Source organism: Stegostoma tigrinum, chromosome 13, assembly GCF_030684315.1.
Source record: "Stegostoma tigrinum isolate sSteTig4 chromosome 13, sSteTig4.hap1, whole genome shotgun sequence".
NCBI classification, from domain to species: Eukaryota; Metazoa; Chordata; class Chondrichthyes; order Orectolobiformes; family Stegostomatidae; genus Stegostoma; species Stegostoma tigrinum.
In genome coordinates, this window is record NC_081366.1 from 64,169,328 (window position 1) to 64,188,399 (window position 19,072).

The 19,072-nt window shown below is 42.2% G+C and overlaps 1 protein-coding gene across 1 annotated transcript in view; it reads left to right on the plus strand.

Annotated features, from left to right (window-relative positions):
* Positions 1-19,072, plus strand: part of lcp2a (lymphocyte cytosolic protein 2a) — a 167,257-nt gene that overhangs the window by 122,057 nt on the left and 26,128 nt on the right. Inside the window, exons 13-15 of the mRNA XM_048543731.2 lie at positions 2,321-2,425; positions 6,720-6,747; positions 6,894-6,906. Of these exons, the coding sequence (XP_048399688.2) occupies positions 2,321-2,425; positions 6,720-6,747; positions 6,894-6,906 (146 nt within the window). The remainder of the gene's footprint in view (positions 1-2,320; positions 2,426-6,719; positions 6,748-6,893; positions 6,907-19,072) is intronic.

Sequence of the window (19,072 nt, forward strand, 5' to 3'; positions counted from 1 at the left end):
CACTGTCTAGCTGAAGAAGCTTCTCCTCATCTGTTCTAAATGGACTTCCCTTTACTCTAAAGCTGTCCTCTTGTGTCCAAATTTCTCCTGTTAATGGAAACATCTTCCCAGCATCCACTCCATCGAGACCGTTCAGTGTTCTGTAAGTTTCAATTAGATCCCACCTCATCCTTCTGAATACCATTGAGTATAGAACCAGTGTCCTTAAATGTTCCTCATATGTTAAGCCTTTCATTCCTGAGATCATTCTCATGAACATCCTCCAGACCCGTACCAGTGCCATTTCATCCTTCCTGAGGTATGGGGCCCAAAATTGCTCACAATACTCTAAATGTGATCTGACCAGAGTCTTTTAAAACCTCAGAAGTACATTCCTGCATTTACATTGTAGTCCTCTTGAAATAAATACCAACATTGTTTATTTGCCTTCCTAACTACCGACTTAATCTGCAAGTTTCCCTTAAAAGAATCCTGGAGTAGGACTCCCAAGTCCCTTTGCACTCCAGATTTCTATTTTTCACCCCATTTAGAAAATAGTCCATGCCACTATAATTCCTACCAAGTGCATGAACTCACACTTTCCCATGTAGTATCCCACGTGCCACTTTTTTCCCCATTCTCCTAACTTGTCTAAATCCTACTGCATCCTTCCATCTCCTCAATACTACTTGTCCCTCCATCTATCTTTGTATCATCTGCAACAAGAGATACTGACCATTTGTCCTAGCTGGTGAATGAGAAGATCAAGTAAACTCAGCCTTAGCGAACTTGATAAATTGTATAAAGGAAACCCAACTTCAAGCTGGTAAAAAAAAACATATTCATTTCAATTCTAATATTTATCTTCCTTTGATAAAAAATCTCCTTGGGCTGTCCTATCACTTTAAAAGAAAAGAGGGTGGCATTGTGGTACTGTCACTGGACTAGTTAACCAAAACTCATAAGTCAATGCTCTGGGCACACAACTTTAAATTCTACCATAGCGGGAATTTGAATTCAGTTAATAAATCCAGAATCTAAGGCTAGTCACATGATGGAGATCATACCAACTGTCAGTCTTGTTGTAAAAACCCATTTGGTTCACTAATGTCCTCAAGGGAAGGATATCTGCCAACTTTGACTGGTCCTGCCTACATGTGAATCTAGGCCCACAACAATGCTGGGTGACACTTAAGTCCCCTCTGTAATGGCCTAGCAAAACACTTGATTTAGGGGTAATTAGGGATGTGCAACAAATGCTAGTCTCGCCAGCGGTGCCCACATCCCATGAAATAATAAAGGGATAAAAAGATGGTCAGACTATTCTTTCAGCCTATTAACTGAAAAGATGTTGACAAAGAGTTGCCGCACTTTACAAATCATTTTATTTGTCAAACGTATCCAAATATTTTTCAACAATGAAAGGATTTTCCCAGAATAGCTGAAGCACAAGCCATGCTTACAAACTATAAATACATCAGGAATTCAGCAGATTTTGTCCTGAAATACTGAAATTAAAAAAAAGTATCAAAGTGATCTACATGACTAATGTTTCAAGCCCTATATCGTAGATTTGGTCCTAAGACTGTAACTATGAAAGGATTTACTGGACATTCATACCTTGCCCTGATATAGGCACCCTTCGCAATAAGTGTGCTATCCTACTGTAAGGATCACCATTGAAGTGCATCTTCATGGTCTTCATTCACCAGCCAAGTGTGGAAATGGTGATCAGAAGTAGAGATCTTCATTGATTGTTATGAGCATTCACTGTCTGAGAAACATTAAGGTGAGTCTCATCATCTCCAGTTACAATCAAATTCAAATCAGCACATATTGGAAGTAATTCTTGGAAATTTCCTGGTCTCTATGACTCAAGAAAAAAATTGAATTTATAAAGTATTTTTCTCAGCGTACTTTTGAAGTGTGATAACTAAACACTGCAGACAAACATAGAGATCCCACAGACAGCAATACAAGAAATAAATTTTTAATCAGCTTTGACTAAGGTTGACAAATGTTATCCAGGAAAACCCTTAACTTTTTTTTCAAATACTACTTTATGATCTTTTTGCAACCATCTAAATGGGCAGGCAGGGTCTTGCTCTAATATCTCACCCAAATGATAGCATGTCTGAGAGTGCTGCACTCCTTCAGTATTGTGATGAAGTGTCAGTCAGTTTTGCAATCAAGTCCTGCAATGGAGCTTGAATGACTGAGGCACTACTGAACCAAGCTCATAATAATAGCTGTACTTGGAAATTCCTGTCTCTGTGTTGCTTTGATGAATTCTCCTTCACTGCACAAAAAAAAATCAGCTGTTTATTTTCAATATCTATAGACCTCCATTTGGCAACAGATCAGACCCTTCCACTAGGATGCCAAAACCAACTGTGCCAGTGGAGAGAAATAATTCATCGTTGGGTCGGAGGCAAACATCTCCAAGGTATGAGCTCATGGTCATTTCCTGAACCTTAACAGCTTGGGACATTGGTGTGTTGGGGTTTGGGCAGAGTGAGGTGTTATGTGATGGACTATATGTTGTGACAATGCTAGGCATGCAGGTTCCTTTAAGGGTAAATCATGAGTTAACAGAAAACAGATGATGCTCATTAGCGTCTCTATTTAAATTTTGTGTTTTATGCTAATCGTTCCTGTGCATGACTTTAAAGCTTCAACAGTTAGCCTTAGGGGCCTTGATAGCATAGATGTTAGTCTTCCCTGCCTGCCATGCCAGATGACTGGGTTCAAATCCCCAAAAGGGAGGATCTAACATTTAGGTAAGCCCTCTTGTGGTGCAGTGGTCAAACAGATTGAGGCTTGGGGACCGCTTTGCAGAACACCTCCGCTCAGTTCGCAACAAACAACTGCACCTCCCAGTCGCAAACCATTTCCACTCCCCCTCCCATTCTTTAGATGACATGTCCATCATGGGCCTCCTGCAGTGCCACAATGATGCCACCCGAAGGTTGCAGGAACAGCAACTCATATTCCGCCTGGGAACCCTGCAGCCTAATGGTATCAATGTGGACTTCACCAGTTTCAAAATCTTCCCTTCCCCCACCGCATCCCTAAACCAGCCCAGTTCGTCCCCTCCCCCCACTGCACCACACAACCAGCCCAGCTCTCCCCCTCCACCCACTGCATCCCCAAACCAGTCCAACCTGTCTCTGCCTCCCTAACCTGTTCTTCCTCTCACCCATCCCTTCCTCCCATCCCAAGCCGCACCCCCATCTACCTACTAACCTCATCCCATCTCCTTGACCTGTCCGTCTTCCCTGGACTGACCTATCCCCTCCCCACCTCCCCACCTATACCCTCTCCACCTATCTTCTTTTCTCTCCATCTTCGGTCTGCCTCCCCCTCTCTCCCTATTTATTCCAGAACCCTCACCCCATCTCCCTCTCCGATGAAGGGTCTAGGCCCGAAACGTCAGCTTTTGTGCTCCTGAGATGCTGCTTGGCCTGCTGTGTTCATCCAGCTTCACATTTTATTATCTTGGATTCTCCAGCATCTGCAGTTCCCACTATCTCAGATTGATTAGAAAAATAGGTTTTAAAAAGTGCTGGGTTTTAGGGGCGCTGCATCTGTCCCAGCTTCTCCAGAGGTTTGTAATAACATCCCTGAACAAACTGATTAGAAAATATTACATGTAGGGTTTTCCTCCCTCAGCTTTGAATCAATTGTTTTATGCATAATCTGTTTATTAAAGCTGTATGGGATGATATGAGATGGACAAAATGTTCACCAAATGGGGTTGTTATTGCAGCAACAATTTCAATGAACTGATTGAAATTGATTTGTCTGAGATTGAACTTCCTCTGAGACAAATACAATATTCTAGTTGTGGGAGTGGGTAGAGTGGGAAATTGAATGTACAAGTGTGCAGAAAGAGTTCACTGAGGCCCTCTCCATCAAATGTGTTGTAACTCTGACAACAGTAGTAATCACACAGCGGAACAATTTGTCCTATCTGTACTTGGTATAAAGCTCCGTGACTCCATGAAAAACTTATTCACATCCATCCAAATTCTTGTTACCTAATGGATCACTTTCAGCTTAGGCAGTGGTGTAGCTGAAAATTCAATATTGCTGGGCTTGCATTAGCAGGATGTAGATGCTATGTCTCTAAGGTTTTGGAGTAGATTTGTAGCTTGGGTTGTGGGCGTTGAGGTTGGTTGGCTCGCCAAGCTGGATTGTTGTTCCGCAGACATTTCGTCACTGTGTTTGGTCACATCCTCAGTGCAGCCTCTGATGAAGCATTGGTGTGTTTTCCCATCTGGCTTTTAAATGCTGGGCTCCATTGCAATGGATTGCCTCACTTCCGGGTTTCCCCCATAGTGGAATGTATATGGGGTTAAGTTTTTAATGTGTTTATTAAAGGCCTGCTTCGTGGAGTGTCGTGCTTCCAGAATTCTCGTGTTTGTCTCTGTCTAGCCTGTCCCAGGATCTTGGTGTAGTCCCAGTCAAAGTCGTGATTCTCCTTGTCCATGTAGATTGAGATGAGTGAGTATTGGTCGTATCTTTCTGTAGCCAGTGGTGTTCATGTACTCTTGTTGTTAGTTTCCTTCATATTTGTCCAATGTAGTGTTTCTCGTGGTCTCTGCAGGGGATCTTGTCGATGACATTGGTCCTGACCATGGCAGGGAGTGGGTCTTTAGTTTGGGTGAGCCCTTTTCATAGGGTCAGTGTGGGTTTGTGTGCCATTCTGAGGCCCAGTGGCCGTAGAAGTCTTCTGGTGAGTTCTGACGTGTTCCTGATGTAGAGTAGTGTGATGACTGTGTTGGGACGTGTAGAATCTTTCTGATGCTGTTTGTGTAGAAATCTCCTGACTCAGTTCTTTGGATATCCATTATCCTTGAAAGAGTTATTCCTCCTCCTCTTGGCATAGATCCATGTTTCTGCAGTGTGTTGTTGCCCTTTTAAGTAGTGTTCGCTCGCAGCTTTGTGTGTGCTGGGATGGTTACTATTGAAGCTCAATACCTGGTCTGTGTGTGTGGCTTTTCGGTGTACTTTTGTTTGCAGTTCCCATTTGTCTTGCATCTCTTCTAATTTGGTCTGTTTATTGATGACAAAGGTGTAGCCTACATTGGGTATCCATAGTTTAGGTTGGATTTGCGGACATAGGCGATCTCTGGACTCATAGCAGAAGCAGTGATGCAAAGACTGGAAAGGACTACCTTTCCACAAACCCAACCTAAACTAAGGATATGCTATGTAGGCTACACCTTTGTCATCATTAAATGGACCAAATTAGAAGAGATACACAAACTCATAAACAACACACTTACCAGAATAAAATTCAGAGAGAAGGCGAAGAACAAACAATTCCCACTCCTGGACGTCATGGTAGAGTGCAAGACAAATGTGGAACTGCAAACAAAAGTACACTGAAAAGCCGCACACACAGACCAGCTATTGAACTTCAATAGTAACCATCCCAGCATACACAAACAAAGCTGTGAGCGAACACTGCTTAAAAGGGCAACAACACACTGCAGAAACGTGGATCCATGCCAAGAGGAGGAGGAATACCTCTTTCAAGGATAATAGATATCCAAAGAACTGGGTCAGGAGATTCCTACACAAACAGCATCAGAAAGATTCTACACGTCCCAACACACTCATCACACTACTCTACATCAGGAACACATCAGAACTCACCACAAGATTTCTACGACCACTGGGCATCAGAATGGCACACAAACCCACATCAACCCTATGAAAAGTGCCCACCCAAACTAAAGACCCACTCCCTGCCTTGGACAGGACCAATGTCATCTACAAGATCCCCTGCAGAGACTGCGAGAAACACTACATTGGACAAATATGAACGAAACTAACAACAAGAGTACATGAACACCACTGGCTACAGAAAGATACGACCAATGCTTACTCATCTCAATCCACATGGACAAGGAGAATCACGACTTTGACTGGGCCTACACCAAGATCCTGGGACAGAGACAAACACGAGAATTCTGGAAGCATAGCACTCCACGAAGCAGGCTATTAAAAAACACATTAAACTGGACCCCATATATATATTCCACTAAGTGGGAAATCCAGAAATGAGGCAATCCATCGCAATGGAGCCCAGAGTTTAAAAGCCAGATGGGAAAACACACCGACGCTTCAGAGGCTGCATGGAGGATGTGACCAAGCACGGTAATGAAACCTCTGCGGAACAACAAACCAGCTTGTAGATGCTATGTGTTTGTGTAAGACATCAAACAGCACTTCACCAGATTGAGTTATATCATTTGTATCAATGAAAATATTAAATAGTTGTTAAGCAGGATATTGATTTCAATAACATCTAATTTACATTATTGCACATACACTCATGTAGATTAATGTGAATGCTACTAGTGCAACAGTTTCATTAATATGTATCATTTGCAAGGCTGGTGTTTATCGCATACTCCTAATCGCCCTTAAACTGAGTAAGTAGTGATGACAGTTAAAAGTCGACCACATACATGACTAATAAGGAATATTAAAGACAATTAGTATCGTGATCTTGAAGTGTGGATTGCACTGACTGTGTTAATTGGGTTAAAACAGTTAAACCATGTCTTCAGTGATTTCAACTAGCTACCATTGAGTCAAAGCTGGATAAAGTGAAAACTCAGACACCACTGATGAAAAAGAAATCTGTTTTGGAATATCCCCTTTCAGAGAAGTAAGTTCAACCCAATTGAAAGGAATATTCATATTTGTTTTTTTTTGTTTATCAGACCAAGTATACCGGACAGAAGACTTGACGTAAGTGTAGAGTAAAAGTGTTTATTGTTTACTGGAAGAAATTAAAATCATATGTCTGATTCTACATTTTTACTTATTTTGCTATTTGTGGAAGTTGAATTTCAAGAATGTTCTCTGACAACACACTTTTCTCTTTTCATTCTTAGGATGAAGAAGATAGTAAGTAAACAATTATCAGATAAGTCTCTTTGTTACTTCTGCCTGTATTTGTGCTGAAGTATGCCTTTACATTCTTTATAAGAACAAAATTGCAGGATCTCAAATATAAAATATCAAAAAATGCTACAAGTTTTAGTGTTATCAACTTTCAGAAAACCTTCTCTGTATAATGCTACGTGATAGATCAGAACAAAAGCAGTGTTAACATACTTCTGAGCTGGCTTTTGCAATGAGCTTTCAGAAAGTACATCAAAAGGTTGCCAATTGGAGAGTTGCAAGAAAAGCTCTTTTTTTTTAAAAATTAGGGTAGATTCCCTACAGTGTGGAAACAGACCCTTCGGCCCAACAAGTCCACACTGCTCCTTGAGGCATCCCACCCAGACACATCCCCCTATAACCCACACACCCCTGAACACTATGGGCAATTTAGCATGGCTGATCCACTTAGCCTGCACATCTTTGGACTGTGGGAGGAAACTGGAGCACCCGGAGGAAACCCATGCAGACATGGGGAGAATGTGCAAACTGCACACACAGTTGCCCGAGGCTGGAATTGCACCTGGGTCCCAGGCACTGAGGCTGCAGTGCAAACCACTGAGCCACCGTGCCGCTCTTTTAGAAGATCAAAAAAATGCACATAAGTAGGCTAATATTCTTCCCCAAATCTCTTATCCTAAATGGAAAAACAATCCTTTATTTTCAGGCTGACCACAAGGGATAACAAAGAACAAAGAAAATTACAGCACAGGAACAGGCCCTTCGGCCCTCCAAGCCTGCGCCGATTGAAATCCTCTGTCTAACCTGTCATTTATTTTCTAAGGGCCTGTATCCATTTGCTCCCCGCCCATCCATGTACCTGTACAGATATACCGTAAAAGACGCTAAAGTCTGCATCTCCGCTGGCAACGCGTTCCAGGCAGCCACCGCCCTCTGCGTAAAGAACTTTCCACACATATTTCCCTTAAACTTTCCTCCGCTCACTTTGAACTCATGACCCCTAGTAATTGAGTCCCCCACTCTGGGGGGAAAAAGCTTCTTGCTATCCACTCTGTCTATACCCCTCATGATTTTGTAGTCTGCTATCCACCCTGTCTATACTCCTCATGATTTTGTAGACATAAGGCATTTGAAGGCTATAAGGTCAAGGCTAGAATTATTTGGCCATATATGTGTGTGTGTATATATATGTCTTGAGTACCTTAATATCAGTCAGAGAAAGCTGCAGAAACAGAAGGCTTCACAAAGAGTTTAAGGAGTTCAGGCTGAAAAAAATGTGAACTGTTAGCAGTTTGTTTAAGGATCTCTTAAAGTGACATTACCTAAAGAAATTACAACAAGGCAGAAGCAAAGGTTTGCCAGAAGGAAACCAAATATAGCCATGCCAACTGAACAAGAACTTTAAAGTGAAAATAGTAAAGTGTTGAGGATAAAAAGGCTGAAACTTTATTTCTGATAAGACCACTCCAAATAGTTCTTATGTGGTGCAAAGCAGTTTGCAACCAATCCGAGGCAGATGCCCAGAACATGGGCTTATTTACTACTTGTTACACATTTGTCAGAAACAATTTGTACCAAGGTACTGTTGTATGTGGTTAGTCTAGCAACTCATTCTCCCTACTGATTTGAAAGTATAATTCTGAGAAAGCTCCTCAGTGAAAACAGAAATAGAGTAATTACTTAGCTTCACTAATATACATTCTTCTGACTCTACCCGTGATGGGCCCACATTTGTCTTGGGTCAATATTTCTTCTATAGGTACCTATAGAAATTTTCCCTTTTCTTACTATGTTCTTAGCCCCCCTTTTCTGCATATTATGTATCCTTTACTGTATGATACATAGGTCTGTGCATTTGACAGATAGTTTCTTCCGTAGATCCTGATATTCTCAACCACCCCACAGACAAATGAACTCATGCTATACAATTTATGATACCCATATGGCCCTGGTGTACTTTTTCTGAGATTGCTGGCTGGAGTGAGAGACCAGAATCGCAAGTCACCAACAAATTATCACAATAGTAAAAGGTAACAAGGTGTAGAACTGGATGAACACAGCAGTCCAAGCAGCGTCAGAGCAGCAAGAAGGCTGACATATCCGGCCTAGACCCTTCTTCAGATTTTTTTCTGGAAAATGGTCTAGGCCCTGAACATCAGCCTTCCTGCTCCTCTGATGCTGCTTGGCCTGCTGTGTTCATCCAGCTCTATACCTTGTTATCTCAGATTCTCCAGCATCTGCAGTTCCTACTATCTCTATCACAATAGTAAAGCGGGTTTGTGCGCATAAGCAAGTCCTATGTCTCCATACCACTGGGGCATTGCTGTTTCCAACCTTGCATGCAGAATGAGGTTGATTTCCTGTTATGGACAATGGTCAGCATGGTTCTAGACATATATACACTGTCATTTGCAGCTTTCCCTGGCCATATATCATTTTGTAAGTGAAACACATCAATGTTAACCAGGACATTCTAGAGAGGTCTTTCTCATCAAGCAAAGAAACTCAGGGTTTGTGGTTGTCTCTGTGCTGACTTTTAAGCCAATCGTATAACCTGAGAACTTTCTGCAAGCCTATGTGACTAAGAGACTCATTCTACGACTTTGACAATGGGTACAATGTCAGACAATCTCTGAGACGCGTAGTAAACTGGTGCCCGATACCTAACATTGTAGATGAAGCTTTAGCTGCAATTCTTGTCAGTGGTAAGGGGTTATAATGAAACTGTTGAAAGCAGCATCTCCTTGGTCTTTTGAAATGCCTTTTCCAGATGTGCATTCTAACATAATGCTGGAGATTTCTTCGACTGTTATATTGATAATTCAATAACTTGGACTCAATTGTTTTGAAATTTTGGCAGTCTTTTGAGGATCTGCCATTATGGCCTTGTGACTAACAAGGTGCTCTTGAAAATGAATGAACATTATGAGGAATTCACACTTTTTAGTAAGTTTTGGGCCTTGTATAGCGTAGTTCAAAATCACACTAATCATTGGGTCATGTTCTTCAACAGATTAATTGAGGATTAGGATATTGTCTATTTGATATATCATTCCTTTAAGGCCTTATAAAATGTTAAACATTGTTCTCTAGAAATAACACAGCACCAATATTATACTGTACAGCAAACACTTAAAACAAAATTTCCCAAATGGAACAAGGAAATTCAGTAATTTTGACTTCTCATCCAAACATCCTGCCAAAAGTTACTGTTTTCATCCAATTTTGTGAATGCAGCATTTTTTGGTGACAATTTCACCAAACTTGTGATCACCAATGCCAATTTCACCAATTTTTGTTTACTGAAGAATCAGGTGAATTTCTCCAGTTGTGGCCTTACATTGACTTAAGTTGACAGATGTGAAGAATTCAGTTAGGTTTAAGAACCAAAAGCAGTTCAGAGCACTTCTATGTAGACTTAATGATAAGAAAGACAACTCTCATCTTAATCATTTCTTCCAGCTGAATTTGGACCTGTTTTATAAGTGGGGACAGTATCTTTCTAGTTGTGAATAGACAGTACAGGTTAGATATCACCTCACAAAATAATGCTACATTTAGTTTTAAGCCTTCTCAAATAAGTAAATAGTTTCACAAGGTCATTTCTGAAGCAATTCCTGAAATCATGCTGATTGATTAACTTTACGATACTAAAGAGTTTGACATCTGTACAATCTCTTCCACTTAAAGAAGAGAAGTCCTGATTTTGCATACCATAGAATGTCTACAATAACAGATTTCCTGTCCACTGGGGTGTTGCCTGTAATTTTCTTCTGACATTTAGTATGATTCCTCATGGATCCTGTGGCTGAATTTCTGTTGAGAGAAGATGGTTGCCCTTGTGCATGATTCACTGAAAATTAGTCCAAAGGTTCAGCTCATAATAGGGAAGGCAAACGGAATTTTGGTAATTTTTTTCTAAAGGAATAGAGTATAATGGTAGGGAAGTGTGGCTACAACTGTATGAAGCACCACGCCTAGAGCATGCATGCAATATTGGTTCTCTTAATTGAGAAGGGATGTAGTTGCATTGATGGTAATTCAGAGGAGCTTCACTGGATTGATTCTAGAGTTCAGGAATTATCTTATGAAGAGATTGAGCAGTTCAGGTCTATACTCACTAGAATTCAGAACAATGAAAGAAAATCTAGTTGAGGCATGCAAGATATTATAGGGGATTGACAAAGTTGATGTAGGGCAGATATTTCCTCATGTGGGATAATCTAGAATGAGATTTAGGTTAAGGGGTAGTTAAAATAAATCAGGTATGAGGAGAAATTATTTCTTCCAAAGGGTTGTGAATCTGTGGAATTCACTACCCCAGAATGAAGTGGATGCCAGGATTTGAGTAAATTTAAGGAGGACATCGACAGGTTTTTAATTAGCAAAGGCTTGAAGGGTTATGGAGAGTGGGCAGGTAACTTGAGGCCAGTATGGTGGAGCAGGCTTGAGGGACTAAATTTCCTACTCCTGATCCTAGTTCATATTTATATACATTCATAGGATAGCTGCTGGCAATATATTAGCAGTTACATTTCATTGACAGATGAGATAGTTATACTGATTCCAGTACCTAGATTAAAGTTCCTGAAATGTCTGTAAACACACATATCTGTATTCCAGAGTGCATGGCTGGGGTCAATGATCTTATCAAGGAAATATTTTTGTTCGTCTTCTGACAGAGATTCTTCATTACATGTGAAGACTTTGTTTTGAAATTGTGTAAGTAAAGATTTTAATTGAGCGCATCTTTCTCAAACGGCCAATTTTCCTGCAGAGAATGCATTCTTCAATGCTTATAGGATAGTATTTTCCCCCAAAAAGTCATTTGATGCTACAGCACTGGGAAGCTTCGTAGCACCTTATACTTTCCCTCCCAGTTGTGCTTTCCCTTCGTTTGGAAGTGTATGGTCACTGGAGGTTTTTTCTTCACCTCGTAGTATTACATTTATTCTGTTTATGGACTTTTGTTTCTAAGGTTTTGGAGGTTTGTAGCTCAGATTGTGGGCGTTGATGTTGACAGACCCTTCAAGACAACCTAGCCACACTTACCCACAAGAACAACAACAGAACAGACACATGGATAAGAAACCTCTCCGACAAGAAACTGACAGACATGGAAAAAGCCGTTCTCACCCAAGGACTGAGCTACAACAACAGGGGCATCAACAAACCAGAATTCCTAGTGACACTGGAAGCCACGCTAAGGACCAACAATATCAATGAAGAAACACAACAAACTAAGACAGACAGTAGTCCTGACACTAACAAAAAGGAGCGAACTCAACACACAGGAAAGACAGGCCCTGGAAGGACTGAAGAAGGACAAGAACATCACAATACTACCCGCAGACAAAGGGTGCATGATAGTAATACTGAAATAAAAGGGTCTACATCTCCAAGGCCAGGCACTGCTCACTGATGAAAACATATACCAGCCAGTACAAACTGACCCAACACCACAACAAGGCAACAAAATCCTCTATACGCTAAAAAGACCTAAACAGATAGGACAGATCAACAAAGCAGACCTAAGTATGAAACCCAAAGAAACCAACTCACCCCAATTCTATGGCCTCACGAAAGTGCACAAACCGGAAGTACCCCTTAGACCCATTCTCTCCCTACCAGGTACGCCATCACACAGATTAGCCAAGAAACTACAAAGTAGATTCAGGTACCTAGTCAACAAGTCAATCCACACAGCCCAAGAATTCCTCAGCTCCATCAAGGACATAAGGAAAGACAATGAGGAGACCATGATATTGTTTGATGTCACTGCCATATTTACATCAGTAGGCTTACCACTTCCAAGGGAAACAATGACAGCACTACGGGAACAAGAGCAAGATCCCAGTGAAACCATCTCCACAGACAACATACTCAAAACACAACCTCAACAGGGCTTTTGTTTGTTGCACCAGCTTTTATTGTATTCACTCATGGGACATGAATGTTGCTGGCCGGCCAGTATTTATTGCCCATTTCAGTTTGGCTTGAGAAGGTGCTGGTGAGCTGCTTTCTTGAACTGTTGCAGTCCATGTGCTATAGGTGGGCCCCAAAATGCTCTTGGAGATAATTCTAGGAATTTGACCCAGCTTTGTGAGGGGTAGGTCATGCCTTACAAACCTTATCGAGTTTTTTGAGGATGTGACTAGAAAGGTTGATGAGGGTCGAGCTGTGGATGTGGTGTATATGGACTTCAGTAAGGCATTTGATAAGGTTCCCCATGGAAGGCTCATTCAGAAGGTCAGGAGGAATGGGATACAGGGGAACTTAGCTGCTTGGATACAGAATTGGCTGGCCAACAGAAGACAGCGAGTGGTAGTAGAAGGAAAATATTCTGCCTGGAAGTCAGTGGTGAGTGGGGTTCCACAGGGCTCTGTCCTTGGGCCTCTACTGTTTGTAATTTTTATTAATGACTTGGACGAGGGAATTGAAGGATGGGTCAGCAAGTTTGCAGACGACACAAAGGTCGGAGGTGTCGTTGACAGTGTAGAGGGCTGTTGTAGGCTGCAGCGGGACATTGACAGGATGCAGAGATGGGCTGAGAGGTGGCAGATGGAGTTCAACCTGGATAAATGCGAGGTGATGCATTTTGGAAGGTCGAATTTGAAAGCTGAGTACAGGATTAAGGATAGGATTCTTGGCAGCGTGGAGGAACAGAGGGATCTTGGTGTGCAGATACATAGATCCCTTAAAATGGCCACCCAAGTGGACAGGGTTGTTAAGAAAGCATATGGTGTTTTGGCTTTCATTAACAGGGGGATTGAGTTTAAGAGTCGTGAGATCTTGTTGCAGCTCTATAAAACTTTGGTTAGACCGCACTTGGAATACTGCGTCCAGTTCTGGGCGCCCTATTATAGGAAAGATGTGGATGCTTTGGAGAGGGTTCAGAGGAGGTTTACCAGGATGCTGCCTGGACTGGAGGGCTTATCTTATGAAGCGAGGTTGACTGAACTCGGTCTCTTTTCATTGGAGAAAAGGAGGAGGAGAGGGGACCTAATTGAGGTATACAAGATAATGAGAGGCATAGATAGAGTTGATAGCCAGAGACTATTTCCCAGGGCAGAAATGGCTAGCACGAGGGGTCATAGTTTTAAGCTGGTTGGTGGAAAGTATAGAGGGGATGTCAGAGGCAGGTTCTTTACGCAGAGAGTTGTGAGAGCATGGAATGCGTTGCCAGCAGCAGTTGTGGAAGCAAGGTCATTGGGGTCATTTAAGAGACTGCTGGACATGCATATGGTCACAGAAATTTGAGGGTGCATACATGAGGATCAATGGTCGGCACAACATTGTGGGCTGAAGGGCCTGTTCTGTGCTGTACTGTTCTATGTTCTATGTTCTATGTTCAATAGTGAAGGAACAGCAATATATTTCCAAGTCATGATGCTGAGCAGCTTGGAGGACAGCGTGCAGGTGATGGTGTTCTCCATGTATCTACTGCCTTTGTCCTTCTAGATGGAAGTGATTGTGGGTTTAGAAGATGCTGTCCGAGGATCTTGGATGAATTTCTGCAGTGTATCTTGTTGATAGTTCACACTGCTGCTACTGAGCATCAATGGTGGAGGGAGTGGGTGTCTGTAGATGTGGTGCCAATGAAGAGGGCTGCTTTTTCCTGGAAGTTGTCAAGCTTTTTGAGTGTTATTGGAGCTGCACTCATTCCCCATGGGAAATATTCTGTCATAACTCTGGCTTGTGCCTTGTAGATGGTGGACAGGCTTTGGGAGTCAGCAGATGAGTTATTTGCCACAGTATTTCTACTCTATAACCTGCTGTTGTAGCCACTGTGCTTATATAGTGAGCCTAGTTGAGTTTCCGGTCAACTATAGTGCCCAGGATATTGATAGTGTAGGATTCAGTGATGGTAATACCATTGAAAGTCAAAAGGCAGTGCTTGGATTGTCTCTGATTGAAAACGGTCATGGCCACTTGACAGCCCGTGCCTGGATATTGTCCAATTCTTATTTCATTTGAACATGAGCTGTTGCTGTATCTGAGGGCTTGCTAAAGGGGCTGAACATTGTGCAATCATCAGCAAACATCACCATTTCTGATCTGATGGAGGGAAGGTTGTTGATGAAGCAGCTGAAGATGGTTGGACCTAGGGTACTACCCTGAGGAACTCCTGTAGAGATATCCTGGAGTTGGGCTGATGAATATTGGAGGTCAAAGACAATCTTCCTGTGTGTCAGGTATGACTCTAACCACTAGAGAATTCACCCTCAATACCTATTGATTCCAGTTTTGCTGGGGTTCCTTGATGCCACATTCGGTCAAATGCAGCCTTGTTACACTCACCACAGCTCTTAAAGCTTATAAGGTTTCCGTTACCATTACCTTACCAGAAAATGCATTCCAGATTCCTACCACCTGCTAAGTGAAAACACTTTTGTTAAATCCCCTCTCCTTACCCTAAATCCCTTATCCTTACCCACTAGGAACAGCTGATCTCTATTCACCCTATCCATACCTTATCATTTTATACACCTCAATTGTGTCTGCCCTGCGTCTTCTCTGCTCTAGAGAAAACAATCTCTAAGTCTGTCTAGTCTCTCCTTGTACCTCAATTTCTCTATCCCAGACAACGGGGAGAACGTGCAAACTCCACACAGACAGTTGCCTGAAGGCTCAATGGTTAGCACTGCTGCCTCACAGTACCAAGGACTTGGGTTTGATTCCAGCCTCAGGGAACTGTCTGTGTGGAGTTTGCACGTTCTCCCCGTATTTGTGTGGGTTTCCTCCACGTGCTCCAGTTTCCTCCCATTGTCCAAAGATGTGCAGGTTAGGTGGATTGGCTGTGCTAAATTGCCCATATTGTTCAGGGATGTGTAAAATAGGTAGGTTATAGGGATATGGGTCTGAGTGGGATGCTCCAAGTGTCGGTGTGGACGTGTTGGGCCAAAGGGCCTATTTCTGCACTGTAGGGATTCTATGATAATAACATCATGGAGAACGTTCTCTGTACCCCTTCCCAGTGCTATGACATCCTTCCTGTGAGGCAACCGGAACTACACACAGTACCCGAGTTGTGGCCTGACCAACATTCTGTACAACTCTAACATTACATCCTTACTGTTTATACTCACTGCTGTAACTGATGAAAGCAAGTGTCCCATATACCTTCCTAACTATCCTATTGATGTGCCATGCTAATTTCAGAGAACAGTGAATAATTAATCAAGATCCCTCTGTTCCTCTAAGCCACCCAGTGTTCTGGTATTCATTAAATATTCCCTCATCATGTTTCTTCTTCCAAAGTGCATTACCTCGCACTTAGTAGTGTTATATCATCTGCCACTGGTCTACCCATCTATATTTTCCTGTAACCTACAGCCACCTTCTTCGCTATTAACCATTTATGTATATAACAAACAATAAAGGTCCTAGTACTGATCTTTGTGGTATTGATCCTTACTAGACATTGGCTTCCAGTCCCTCAAGCAGCCTTCTGCCATTGTGATTCATTGGCCATTTCAGAGGACAATTAAGAATCAACCACATTGGGTCTGGAGTCACATGTAGCAGTGACTGGGTAAGATAAATAACTCCACAGAGGCTTGTATCCCATCAAGTCACTTTGTTTCCATGGAAAGTCCCTGGCACTAGTCCAGCTCCCTCAGGGCCAGTGCACAGTGTCAAAAGGTTGAACACTCCTTTATTTTAAGCATGGCTAATCCATCTAACCTGCACATTTTTGGACTGAGGGCAGAGCCAGAGCACCCAGCAGAAACCCATGCAGGCATGGGAAGAATGTGCAAACTCCACACATACAGTTGCCTGAAGATGGCATTGAATCCAGGTCCCTGGCACTACGATGCAGCAATGCTAAATACAGAGCCACTATGCCATCCACAGCACTCCTCTTTATCTGTCAGCCTAATTGGTGCTGTTAATCTGGTCCAATCAGGGAATTCATATTCTATGACATCCACCTGGCTGACCTCAGTGGTGAGGGCAAGGCCACACCTTGTGAGGAGTGCAAGCCCAGCCTAGCCAGACACTACAGACTGTGATGTTGAACTGTGTTTCTTTGTTTTTCTATCCTTTACTAAGGAGGACTGTAATGTTTAACTTCTTATCTTTATTTTTCTGCTTTGTATCAAGATTCTGTGCCTTGGTACATCTGTATCTAAGATTGCGCCATAAGTGGCAGCTTGTAAACTTTTCACTGTGCTCATGCGAGTGAGTAAAGTGACAATAAAAGCTCATTGTAATTTGTTACAATCACCACATCTCCCCACTTTGAGCCTGAGGACATAGGCTGATCCTTTGTCTTTTAGCACTCCCAAGGCTGTTTTAGCACCGGGTCAGACTCTTCCTGACTCTGCATCAGATATGAGCAGCATGTAATGCGCAGGAGCTCATCTATTGAAGCGTCTCAGGAGAAATTTATTCTTTTCCGGCAGCAAAAGCATCGCTATAGCAACATCCACCATGTCCATCTCAGATTCAGAGGTGCCTTCAATGCTTAAAAGAGAGGGAGAACCCATGGATTCCAACAGCCTTTCTGACACCTTTGCATCAACTGTTAAAAAAGGATCAGCCTTGGAAATGATTACATAGCCCAACCATTATGGACTCTTTCAGTGACAGTACCTCTGGTGGTGTATCTACAAGTGGGACACAATTCAATGCATCTACATTCGCTTCTTGGCGTCCTGGACAATGTTCCAATTTGTAATTATACACACTTATTAGAGTCCACCACTGAATTCGACCTGAAGCTATGTGAATCTCTGCCTTGTCCTCTAAGTAGGTTTGTAGGCATTTGTGATCTGTTATTATTACAAAATTTACGTCCATAATGGTATTGGTGGAAATTCCTGACTCAAAATATGACTATCAAATGTTCCTTTTCCATCTGGGCGAATTTACACTCTGCATTAGCCACAGTGTGGGATGCATATAATATTGCGCATCTCTCCCCATTGGGCCACATGAGCTAATACCACCTTAATGCCATGTGGTGAAGCATTGCGTGTTGACACCAGATATTGCTCGGGAATGTAGTGTACCAACACCATAGTGAATGATTGATTGCTTTTTCTTTACTGCCCTGAAAGCTATGGCTTGATTACATGACCATTTCCAAGGCTGACCATTTTTTTTAAGGAGTTGATGCAAAGGTGTCAGGACGGAGATCAGGTTATGTATGAATTTTTGATAATAACTTACCAGCCCAAGGAAAGACGTAAGCTTTGGTACAGATGTGGGAACCAGAGCACCCTTGATTGGCCTCACTTTATCTTCCACTGGTAGCCCAAGTTGGTCACCTGTGGAGCCCGGGACACACGTTCTTCCCTCCTTAGGTGAATGCCCACCTGGGAGAAATGTTTAAGGACTGTATCCAAGTTCTCCAAGTACTCCTTTTGGTCTTTCCTGTTATTAGCGTATCATCTAGATAAATGGTGACTTGGGGTAAACATTGCAAAATGTTCTCCATTGTCCACTGAAAAATTGTACAGGCTGACTATACCCCAAATGGCAGATTTGTATTTTGTACAAACCCTTATGGGTATCATTTGTACCATACTTCTGGAAATTGTCATACAACCACAATTGCAAGTATGCATGACTCATGTTCAGCTTTATGAAGGACAGCACCCATGCCAGATTTGCACATAAATCCTCTATGCAAGGGATTGGGTATTTATCCGGCTGTGAAAAGTGGACTACTGTTTGTTTAAAATCCCCACAAAGGTGAATCGACCTGTCAGGCTTCAAAATCAGTATGAATGGTGCTGCCCATTCTGCAAACTAAATGGGTTTGATTCCTTCTCTTTCCAGTCTTCTGATTTCTGTCTCTCTAATTTTGTCTGTAAGGCAAATGGGACTAGGCAGCCTTGCAGAATCGAGGATTTGCTTCCTGGTCAACATACAAGGTGACCTTGGCTCCTCTGATCCTTTAGACCTTTCTGAAAAACATCTGGGTATTTAATTAGTACTTCACTCAGGCAACCATTTTCTAATCAAAATATGTTGAGCAAATAGAGGTGAATCACTTTCAACTAATTTCACATCATTAAGCTTGAGCCCCTTCCTTTTTACCACAATCACTAGCAATTGAACCAGCTGCTTCTCATAAGAGATCAGAACTGAAGTTGTACCCTTTAATACATTAAAGTTCTCTGCTATAGGTTCTCAGTCTAGCCAAGATCTTGTGCAA